Source organism: Chironomus tepperi, unplaced genomic scaffold, assembly GCF_022539635.2.
Source record: "Chironomus tepperi strain 1889 unplaced genomic scaffold, CSIRO-AGI_Ctep_v1 contig_82, whole genome shotgun sequence".
NCBI classification, from domain to species: Eukaryota; Metazoa; Arthropoda; class Insecta; order Diptera; family Chironomidae; genus Chironomus; species Chironomus tepperi.
The window spans coordinates 667,913-680,382 of NW_027226204.1; the positions used below are offsets into that span (position 1 = coordinate 667,913).

At 33.3% G+C, this 12,470-nt stretch overlaps 1 protein-coding gene across 3 annotated transcripts in view; it reads right to left on the reverse strand.

Moving 5' to 3' along the window:
* The window catches only part of rols (rolling pebbles), an 86,264-nt gene that overhangs the window by 56,412 nt on the left and 17,382 nt on the right, over positions 1-12,470 (reverse strand). The window contains exon 1 of one of the 3 annotated variants that reach the window (XM_070633951.1): positions 7,396-7,852. The exons of the other annotated variants lie outside the window; for them this stretch is intronic. Coding sequence (XP_070490052.1) covers positions 7,396-7,537 — 142 coding nt within the window. The 5' untranslated portion in view covers positions 7,538-7,852. Of the gene's footprint in view, positions 1-7,395; positions 7,853-12,470 lie in introns of those variants that run through there. 3 annotated transcript variants of the gene reach the window in all.

Sequence of the window (12,470 nt, forward strand, 5' to 3'; positions counted from 1 at the left end):
TTATAATAAGATCATTATTACTCTATTAAATGCGTCACATTTTTCCTCTTTGAAATTATCGACAAAGTCGACTTGTTTCCGAGCAAACTTGCAAGAAATATAACGTAAATATATCACTAGTTTTGCGATATTTTAAGTATATGATCTTAAGAAATCATAAAAAGTGCTCGACTTTATTGATTGACTTAAGCGCATTTTTGTCCTAGTCATCAATTAAAAGATTTTATCATAACGGTTTTTTAGAATTTAAATTTTCTAGCAATTTCTAAGATTTTAAATTTTCTAACAGTTTTTTAGAATCTAAACTTTCTAACGGTTTTTTAGAATTTAAATTTTCTAACAGTTTTTTAGAATCTAAACTTTCTAACGGTTTTTAAGAATTTAAAATCAGCATTTTAAATTTGAATTTTCTTATGGTTTCTAAGAATTTAAATTTTCTATTGGCATTTTAGAATTTGAATTTTTAACGTTTTATAAGAATTTAGAATTTTCTAACGGTTTTCAAAAATTTAAGTTTTCTAACAGTTACTAAAAATTCAAATTTATTGAAAGCAACGCTTTAAAAATGTTTTTCTTTTGTTTATTTAATGAAAAATCATTAATTAACGTGCATAGAGATGACTTTGGGCTTCCAGACCAATCGATACTGAAATAACTCGATAGCACAAAGCTAATCATGCAAACCAGAGCTCTGAACGATGTCTGGTTGCTGAGATCTCGCACTTCATCCAGCCAGTCGATCAAAGTGAATCTATAAGCGCTAAAAAATCATTTCCATTCCAACAGTACATATCGATTTATAGAAGTTAATGTGCAAATGACATTTATCCATCTCACAATTCTTTTCACATGTCTCTTTTTATTTCACTGGTGTGTTATCTTGACGACTTAAGCTGAATATTTACATGCAACAATATTTTTATTTATTTCATATATTTTTCTTATTTATTACCAGTTTGCCTTAATCCACTAATGAGTGTGTTATTTTGTCTCAACTCAAATCAGATTCGTTAAATGAAATTAAAAAATATGCATAATGTGCAGTAGCTGTGCATTGGATATAAGCATTTGGTTCCGAAAGCCGACATTATTTATGAAATGTTTGGACATTTTATGAACTGAAAATTACTTTTGCTGCCTGCTGAAAATTGAAGTTCTCTATCGCTGTTTACTACATGTTGTTACTCACAAACAAGATATAGTGTATTATGAAATTTTATGATTATTTCTTTCGTACGTTGTCGGTGATTTAATTTATATTTTTGGTGCAACTTTATATGATAAGATGAGTGGATTAAGATATTTGTGTCTTGTTGTTGGTTAATCTTACCCGGAAGGCACAATAGGAAAGAATCAGGGACAATGATTAGATTGGTGTAAAGTTGGTGTTAAGCGTGGATCTAGCTAGTTGGAATCCACAAGAGAAAAGGCGTCCAGGTGCTCCAAGAGCAACATGGCGTAAGACGGTAATGAAGGAATGCCAGTTAGATGTCAAAACTGAGAATTTTTACGAGCTTTGTGATACAGCCAGCAACAGAGTCAGATGAAAGGCCTATTCTAGCAACATAGGCTCTAAGTCGGAGCATGGTTCCAGTATGTGGATCTAGCTAGTGGTAGGCACGAAGTTGTCATGGAATCATTGAGATCCAGAGCTTTTTTAGGACGTATCTGATGATGGCTAATGACTTTAACGAGTGAGGGTGTTCCAGACAACTGCTTTCAGTAGACCTACAGTATAAACTCTTTTAATGACTCTATTGTCCGTTTATTGTCTTTAGTCTACAAAGAGAGGCTGTGAGCCGCGATTCTATTACATATGATTCGAAAAAGGACAGCGAAAGAGTTTCCCCGGCGAGTCTCGAATCAATGACCGATTGGTCAGTATTACACTAATTAGGTACCTAATTATGAAATCATTCCGCCTCCGAGCCACCGGGCCACCTCGACTAACTAAACCATGTCACGTCTTGTCTTCTTCCAACCCCATGATTTTGGCGTCCCCAACCAAAAAAAAAATTGAATCTCCTCAAATATGGATTTTTGTCATAAATACTTTGTAGATTTATAAGTGATAATGTATTGATTGATCTGAGAGTGGAATATAATACTGTGAAGGGTTCAAGTCCCACTTTATGAAACTAATTAAGAATAGCCATTTGGACCCTTAATACGATCTTTTTTTTTGCCAAAATACAAAGCTTCCATTCTTTTTTTTTGTCATAAAACATCGTCTCATACCTAGGGTTGGGCAAATTCGTATACGTATATATACGTATACAAATATACGTATATTTTATACGTATATATACGTAATGTATACGTATACAGATTTTTCAAATTTTTTTCCGTTGCATATCAAAAGTCATTTGGACCCTTAATACGATCTTTTTTTTTGCCAAAATACAAAGCTTCCTTTCTTTTTTTTGTCATAAAACATCGTCTCATACCTCAAGTTCTTATACGTATATATACGTATATATACGTATATTTGCCCAACCCTACTCATACCTCAAGATACTTTAATCTACCTTCCACTAACTTTATACTTCATAACCTTCCCATAGTCAAGAGAATATAGTGCATAATTGAGTGATATGCACTATGCACTATAATCGATATTTATCTCGATTTTCACTCTTTGTAAATAATAATAATAGTGGAGTATATACATGTGTTCAATGCTAATGCAAGTAGATTATAATCTCCCTAACTCTATCTCTTTGCCAACTTATGCCATTCATGAGATACATGATGCATATAATAACATTATCATAATGAGAAATCAGCAATGAAAATGAAAATCGCTATCATTAAAACGGGTTTGTTAGTACTTGTATAACAATTGTGTCAACTTGCTGAATCCCGTTGGTTGTATTTCCTGTCGACATGACGATACCTCTCGCATGTGTGCATTAAAGTGATTTGAGTAGGACTATTTTTTAAGGTGTTGCATTATAGCCGCAATATGTATGTAAATATCAATTCTTATTTTTTTTGCGTCATCATTTCCTACGTTTTAATGTCTTTTTATGAATGAATGAATGGAAACCACAGTCGATCGGTTTTTGTTGTTGCTGCAAAAACCAAAATCTCCATCTATAGCTAGTTGGTCATTGATACAAACATCGATCGTCTCTCCTCGTTTACTTTCCATCAAATCATGGCAAGACATTTGTAATTTTTTATTGCAATTTAGAGGATTGATGGATGTTGTTGTCTGCAGTTTGTCTGTACGTATGTCAATTTGTCGGATCATGCTGACTGTAAGGTCTGCTGTCCATCTGTCTGTCTATAGTTTCATACATTTGATTTTGTGCTCATCTGGTCATAGGATTATGTCAAAGATTGACATAGTGCTATGACATGGGGTGGCATAGTGCTATGGCATAGGGTGACATAGTGCTATGGCATGGGGTGACATAGTGCTATGGCATAGGGTGACATAGTGCTATGGCATAGGGTGACATAGTGCTATGGCATAGGGTGACATAGTGCTATGGCATAGGGTGACATAGTGCTATGGCACAGGGTGACATAAAGCTATGGCATAAGGTGACATAGGACTATGGCATAAGGTTGACCATTGAAAATGCCAATGAAAAGCATTCGAGACCATTATTCAAATATTTCATGACCGTTACTGTTTCAAATATTTTTTGACCGTTATTTAAACAAAATTAGAGACATCAACTTTACACTTGAAAATGCGCTTCCATCTACTCACAACCCATCCACATCTATACAACATTTTGTTTTTGTCACATTTCTCTTTTAAGCTTTTAATTAAAAAGTCATTTTTAAAGATTTTTGCGATAGATATACAAGTTTGCGAGATTGTAATATAATCAACCTGCGTGAAACTTTATCATAAATTGATATTATACAAGGGAATGAAGATCAACAGCATCCATTTATGGACGAAAGTTTAGTTTTTTTCATTTTGAGTAGAAAATTAAATTTACAATGTTTCGTGAGTCCATCAAAAAAAAAACTAAAATTTACCATTAAGATAAATGTGAGAAATTGAGGATGGAAATGGAATGTATCTGGCGTGTAATTAAAAATTTTATGGAAATGATATGACAAAAAGTTGTCAAATTTCATGGTAAATTAATGGATTGTGTTGATTTGATTGAAGCATACGAGTGGGAAAGTTGGTGATTGTATCTTTGACATTATTGTGTGACATTTGTGCTCTAAATTAGGTGTTAATTATTTACATCAAATTAGCTGATGTCAAGCTGTTCCTTAACATTCAAGCCTGTTTAAAGCATCCATCCCCATAAGTGGATCCATCAAACTTTCACACCGAGCATCTCACAATCACGTAAATTTTTTTTAGCAAACTTAATATCAGTTGAGTCAACGACATTTACATTTTATATCGATTTATTTGACTATTAGTCTTTTGGAAAGTCCTTATGAGATTATGTGATGCCTACGCAGCATATCAAAAGCTTCAAAAAAATAGACACAAATCCACTAGGTCAGTGTTGTACAAACTGTGTGTCGCGGCACCTCAATGTACCTTTATGACCCCCATGACCTCCAGACATGAACCAAATGTCTTGTACTGTTTTGGATGTTGCTTGGCAGCAAAGTGGGCCGCTACGTAAAAAAGGTTCGACAGCCCTGCACAAGCTAGAGAGAATTCTTAATTAGTATTTTTATTTTTGTGTATGAGCTTGACAAAAATCGCCAAAGCATATATTCATCTGAATGTCTCATTATCACATGTGCCTACAAGGTGTAGATTTGTTAAATTTATGTCATTAATGGGTAGATTTTGATATTTTATTTTTGGTTAAATTAATTAATTAGTTTTTGCATTTATAATCAACTTTACTATTGTGTCGATGCCCACCTAAGCATTGGATAGACCAAAAAAATTAAAATTAATTTGTAACAGTACGTCAAATTATGGTTGAACTGTAAAGTGCTCCGGGAGTGTCCGGTGTGTCAAGCAATTTTCTTGACAACAGCCAAAACCAAAAAAAGTGATTCTCATAAACTTGTTTAATGCATTTTCATCAGACACAGACTTTGTATGCCCGTATGTTACTTTTTTTCCACATGAACAATTTCTAATGAAGAAATGAGAAGGCACATAAAAATGGATATTTAAATGGATATGATTAGTTATATCTCAACATAAATGAGTATTCATTTGAGAATAACATGAAGCTGTAAAATTTTATGATCAAATAGGTGAAGCGCATATTTTTATAGCTTATTTTATGTGCATGTTGAGATATATTTTATGTTCAATAATTTAACGGTTTTCTGAGATTTGAATATTGAGATTCTAAAATAATTGGCGGATTATCTCACTTCAAAAAGTATTTTGTTAATTCTAACTTAAATCATTGTTTATTTATAAATTTTTGATTCAAATGCTAATCCACGAGGTGGCAAAAGTCAAATGATCAACATCCAACAATGTTTAAATCAATATTTAACGTAATAGTCTGAGAAACAATTATCACATTGATTCTGAAGCCAACCAGTCTGTCAAATCAAACAAAAAAATCCACATTCATCTCAAAAAACAATGAATTATCTCATAGTTTTAAGACCTAAAAGCGTTAGAATGAGATTAACTATTAAAATATTATGTTGTGATTAAAAGCATCTTAATGCTGACGTATTTTGACCCTCGGGCATCATCAACAGCATTTATTCATGTAACATATCTACATATATTAATAGATTATCGACACACGACTAACTGACATCATTTATATAGAAAATATTTGTATATTATATCAGCAATATCTTCACATTTGAATCTACATTATGTATATTAATATATTAATATGCTATATAAATTGATCTCTAATGACCAACAAGAATAGAAGCTAATCCAGCTCCAAGGTTGCCAAAAAAAATCACAAAATACACTAGCCAATCTCTATTTAAAGTGGCCGGAAAGTCTTTGTAATCTAAATTGTCATTAAAAATGTGTAAACGATTCATTCATTCAGTCTTTTTTTATTTGAATGGAGCATGTGAAGGCAATTTTCATGTAGTTGTTAGTTTATTTGTAATGTGGATGATAGGGAAGTCGGGAAGGAAAGACGATATTGACGATGCTAAGTGGCTCTCCGCGAGGAAATAAAAATTATATGACTATGATCTTGTTTTGGAATGTTTACGTTCGTTCTGATTATTATGAAATTGCGAGGCTTGTCGTGTGCTGCTTTTTGCGGTAATTTTAATTTAATTGAAATTTAATTTCGCTGATTTCATTCAACTTAACGTTCACAAATGCGATTAATCAAAAATTCTCAAAACAATTGACGTTAATCTCTTCTATACATTGTGAGTCAGGTCGACGTACTTATGTGATAAAAAGTACTTAAAATATAAACAGACTCCCGGCGTCTACCGTATTGACATGTGGCGAATATAATTCATTATCACAGACACAATTGTATATTTTTAACCCACTTAAGGTCTCTCTCAGATCATTGCTTTATAAATTGATCAAACGTCATTTGTTACTTTTCTTATCAACATTTCCTAATTTACGTTGTAATCGTACATGTCGCTTCATGTTTGTTGTGATTGTTGATAAATGACGTCTGTCGAAAATTAATGGGCATGTTTTTGGATGTCAAGTTGATGTTTTTTGTTCATCTTGAGCCGGTTTGTGGTGTTTGAGTAGAGGAGAGAATCTAGGAGATATCGAACCATTTAAAGTATGCTTTCTCGACACCGGGACCGGGAAATTCCGCGACAGTCCCGTCCCGAGTCCCAAAAATCTTCCGGGATTTCCGGGATTTCTGGAAAGCATAATATAAAGGTGATTCTGTCAATTCGAAATTAAGGTCTCTATGGTTGAGTGAGTAAACAATTGGACGGATATCTGTATCTGAGTGCTTGAGTTCGATTCCTATCCCCGAGTCTGATCACTCAAATCGCTATATAGTGTGTTGTGGATATGACAAAGATTCAGGCAGTGTGTCTTAAGTTACAAGCTCTTAGAGATTGCGGGGAGTAAGCAACTTCCAAAGCGGCACAATTCGGTCGCTTCTATACTGATTCATTCTCGTGTTGGTCTCAAGATATCAAAATAACGTGTAGGTTTTCCCAGCTTTTTGTTGTCCATTTTGACTAAATTTGCCGCATTACTTTGCTATAACCTTAATGCATCTTTAAGATATGATTCGAACTCGATGCAAGTACTGATCTAATTAGCCCTCAATCCCTCCACTCCTCCCCATTCCCCACCAAACCAATATTGAACCCTAATTGACAATAAGTATACTTAAAGCTCTTTGTAAGTATATGAGTAAAACCTCACTACCGAATAACCCCTCTAATCAAATAATAAAAACTTATGAATGGAATGAAATGAATGAATGTTTTGTGGATTTATTTATGTGTACATACCAAAGGAATTTTTGTAAATAGCTTTTTTACGCAACATTGGTGTACGGCAACAGCCGAAGAAATCTATTTGTTTGTATTTATCAATTTTTTTTCTTTCCAGCTTGTCAATCTTCTTGTATTCACATGTGTATATAAAACTCATTCATTGCAATCATTACCGAAATGTCATATCGATATGAACTTTTTTTTTATTTCTTGTGTATTTGCCTGCCTCGCTTGTTTTTCTTTCTTTTTTCGCGATAATGGAAACACAAAATAAAAATTTGTTGCCAACTTCTATTGTTCTCGTTATTCCACAATGCGTCTCACGGAGTAATGAGTATTGGCAGTTTTTACATTGTATTCAGTTCCATTAATCATCGTATAATCCCAAAACCTCGGAAATACAAATTTCTTGTTGTTTTGTTGCACATTGAATGAATATTTTATGTGATTTTTATTGCTTAATTTTTTATCTTTTTTTGAAAAAATTATAAATTTTCACTTAATAATATTTTAATAAACGTTGTGATTGTGTAATACAATTAAAATTCAATTTCAGCATGTGATAAACTTTCCAATATCATTTTTCAATCAGTTCTCTTTTTTTGGACTCTCGTTTTTTATCAAACTTGGTCTTTTTTTATTTTTGTTTCATCAGCACCATGAAACTTGAGTAAGTTCCATTCGCGATTCGATCCGGCAAACTAAACATTATTGAAAAGCGACAGAAAAGAATTTTATTTTTTTTTTTTATTGTACGACGACTCAAAATAAACACACGAAAAATATATAACTTGATTCTTATTTTTCATACACAACATTATTATATATGAGTATATTTGCACATATGTGTTTGCTGGAAGGCTTATGGAAATACTCTTTTTTTCTTTTAGGCGACTTTAGAGTGGATAGAATTATCATCATATGTGTATGGAATTTATGGATGTATATATACATAGTTTCAAGTGCTTAATGTGAAGAAAAGAAGATTTTTGGTTTAAAATTTATTGAATATGCCTCATAAAAAAGATGGGAATTTGAAGGAATTTAATAGCTTGAGTGCAGTTTAGCTTTTTTATGGTCGGAATGTCTGAGGCGCTTTGATTTGCATCGGTTGATCATAAACAAATGACTCAAAATAATCCCCTAACAGGCAATGAGTTTGTTCTCAAGATCAGAGTAAGCTGAGAGCAAAGCTCACGGGCATACTCATCTAGTGTTCTTAAGGTGAGCAACCACTCGAAAGCATGCTCTTTGCCGGTTTAGGATTCAATTCAACATTTCAAAAATTTAACGGCTTTTTAAAATTCAAAATTACAAACCAACAAATGACCCATAAAATTCAATTCAAAATTCCAAATATTTAACGGCTTTTAGAAATTCAAATTAGCAAATTATGCTTTTTCCATTTCGCGCAAAATTGTTGAGACCGGGACAGGACTGAGATTGGACTGGGACAAAACCAGGAAGAAATTTTTCTGAGAAATCCCGATCCCAGTCTCGATATCAGGAAAAAATTGCAAACCAAAAAATTTCCTAAAATGAAAATGGCGGACAATTTTTTTCTCCATATTTAACATTAAAATGCAAATTAAAGCCTCACTTAATGGCTATTTAAATAGCGATTTAGCATATTTGCTTCCTAAGAATGGCACAAACAAAAATCTAAATCAATCATGCTCTTTAAACATTTGCTTTTGAGAGAAAAACAATAAATTGTTTTAAAAATATCAAGATTCTGTTGACTAGACACCAAAAATAAACAAAACCTTTCAAAATCGTTCAATCACACGTTCTCGTGGCCAGAAAAAAAAGAGCTCCAATAAAGTATATAAATTTATTTAATACTCTATAAATTATTCGACGTGTGCGATTAATTCGCATCAAAGCTTAACGAAGCCTTAATTGATTTAAATGATGCACGTAAATATTTTACGAATAGAACTAACTGAGTGGCGCCTGTCACGCTTATTTTCTCATAATGATCAACTTTTTTTCTACATTCAAGTCTCATTTCAGCTTATTAGCTATGAAAATCTCCTAGCATTTCCTCTCATGATGAGAGTCTCATCATCATCATCATCATAGTGCGGTAATGTCAAACCAGATATTAATTTTTTTTTTGTGATTCCATCTGCTTGACTTGAAACTTAATATTATTTTTTTTGAATATTAAACGAGAAAATGAGATTTTTTTTTCATTATTTAAAGTTGAAGGAATTTCATACAAAAATTTATTGTGTCAGCCTTGGGACATAAATCTTTATCTCATCTTATAGTAATAATATATTTTTTACGTAATGAATGAAGGAATTCATTCTGCAATAATGCATGCAATATTCAATGTAAATAGTATGGCACGAGGAAGTGATGATGGCATTTTGTAGATAATTTGGGCACGAGGAGGAGCGTGAGAATTATGACTTATTGATAACGAATTGAGTACGAAGTACTGATTGCTGTGCAAATTTATTTACTCTGGCGCTTCCTTGTGTGCCTCAAATTAAGCGCAAATTAATAAATTTTTCATTTTTATGATGAACAATGCAATAAAGAACAGCATTGACAGGCGTTGTTGTTTGGCGGCTGTTTGCCTGTTCATCTCTGACATGTCGATTACAAAAGGTATGTGCTGATAAGATTCTAGTCAAGTCATGTTTGGTCATGCAATCATCATGAATGTCATAAAAAACACTAAGTCTAGATAAGATCTTGGTTTGGGTTTGTATAGTTTAGTTGGTGAATGTTTTGGCAGTGGTAGTAGCAGTGACAGTGACTAGACTCTGACTAGATCCAGGTACACACTTTACTAGGCAGTTTTTTGGTATAATCTAATTAATAAACCTAGCCAAGTTGATGTGATCAGAACAGCGAAAAGGCACCCGAATCCGACTAGAGTTTCCCTGGGATCGAACCCGGGTCGTTAGAGTGTTAGGCCAACACTCTAACCACTACGCCACTGCTGCTTTTTCGCTGCCTATGAGATAGCACCGATACTATCCAAAAACTTGAGTCAAGAACTTGAAAAAACTGAGTTTAAGATCAGGAACGTCTAGTTACGAGCCAGTCTAGTTACTGGTTATAAGAGGGGATCATTCGGAAATTACGTAACGCTTAAGAGGGATGGCTGATATGGAGATCAAATTTTGATTCATGATTCTGCTATAAAGCGTTGTTGTATGAGGAATGAGTCTTAAAACTGCTATTTTCAGCTTTACGTAACTTTCGGACGTTCCCAGGCATCTGAACAAATTGAATAATATTGTCCAAAAAGAAGATGGGAGGAATGCTATGACCCCAAAACTCCTATGGATGAACCTGTCTAACAGGATCAAGAACTAGACAATACCTTGACAAGATGCCCTCAGTTTGAGACATAGATGACCATGCCCAATACCTAACCTATATTTATCAGGTTCAACAACACTGATTATTCTACATATACTTTCAATTACTTCCACAAATGTTGTCATATTGACACAATTTTCATTTTTAATAAAAAATGAGGCCTTGATATAAAAATACGCCAACGACTGATAACGACGACTTCACGCACATTGCAAATATTTTGAAAAAAACGAAAAATTTTCGTAAACCTTTAAAAATATTTTAATTCGACTCACATGATGATAAGAAGGCAAGAGCAAACGAACATCCAGAAATAGTTTTATACGTAAGTGATTTTGGTCAGGGTCAATGGCTTTCTCTTCCTTTATTCATCTTCGAATTCTGATTCTTTTTTCAATTTCCAAAGACATTTTAACTAATTATTAAAATGCTATAAAAAGTTAATTTACGTTTGACAATATTGTAGATACACAACATCGAAAAATTTGCTTTTTTATGACAATTTCTGTGTTAAACTTGCTCGACCTGTTCTGCAGTCTTATGTTGTTTTCGCTTACATTTCATCCGAAACTTAATTTTTTTGTTTGTTTGTAAGACGGACGTAAAGTGGATGGAAATAAAATAACGAAACAACATAAATTGCATCAATAAAACACCTTACAATTGCCCTTAGGGTGACTTTTGTTAGAATTATGGGAACGAATGACTTTTGTGTAGGGTGTCTAGAGGATTTTCGCAAAATATCGGGACACTTTTGGAAAAAAAATCGGGACATTTTTAAGTTTGGCACTATTGGGGTTCTTTTGGACTATTTTGATTCCTAATATTCACAGATTTAGTTAAATTAGGTTACAAACTTGCACAAAATAATTGAAATTCCGAAAAAAATATTTTCAGTCCTGGGCTTGAACTCGGACCTTCAAAACGAAAATGTTCAAAATTTGTCAAAAATTCCAAAATTTGTATGGACTTCTTGAACAATCGGGACATGTTGAGGCTCTGTCGGGACACAGCAGCAAAGCTGAAAAGTACAGCAGCGTCCCGGCAAAAATACAGCAGATGGCCGCTCTAATTTTGTGTAACTTGTAGCAATTCCAACAATTGGACATGTGAAGGATATACGAAAATATGCAACACGTTCTAATGAAATTGGGTTAGAGAACACGTTTGACTTGCAGCAAGTGCAGCTCATGTTCTTTTTGACAGCATTAGAATTTTTCCGAGCAGCACATGTTTGAAGTGGTCTGTTATCAGTTGATTGAGTGTTTTTATGACAGGTCGGTAGCATATCAAGACTTACTATCTGATCTTCTGTTTCAAACAAGACCGAAACTAGATTTAGTCGAATTTTTATCAAGTTTATGAAATATTGAGGAACAAAAGGCAATATTTTGAGTGTCTCTATCCATTTTATGATGAATGGCACTTGCTAACAATTCCTTTAATTCAATTCACGCCTTAATTACCTCTACCTGACTCAAATGCTGAATATTAGTAAATTTATTGAATGATTTTTCCGGAATTCTATGCTCATTCTCAATTCTAAATACACAATGGACACAATAACTGTTTCCGTTAGTCCCCGTCGTCAGTCATTAGAGACCTTGAGTCTTTTATATCGTTCGGATGTCTGTCTATTCTCCGATTGTAATCACGTAAGAATGATCGTATTAAATTATTTTTTGGCAAGCATTAATGTATTGTGTGCCTTAATTTATTGTTTATTCCTGTGTTACACGAAAAAA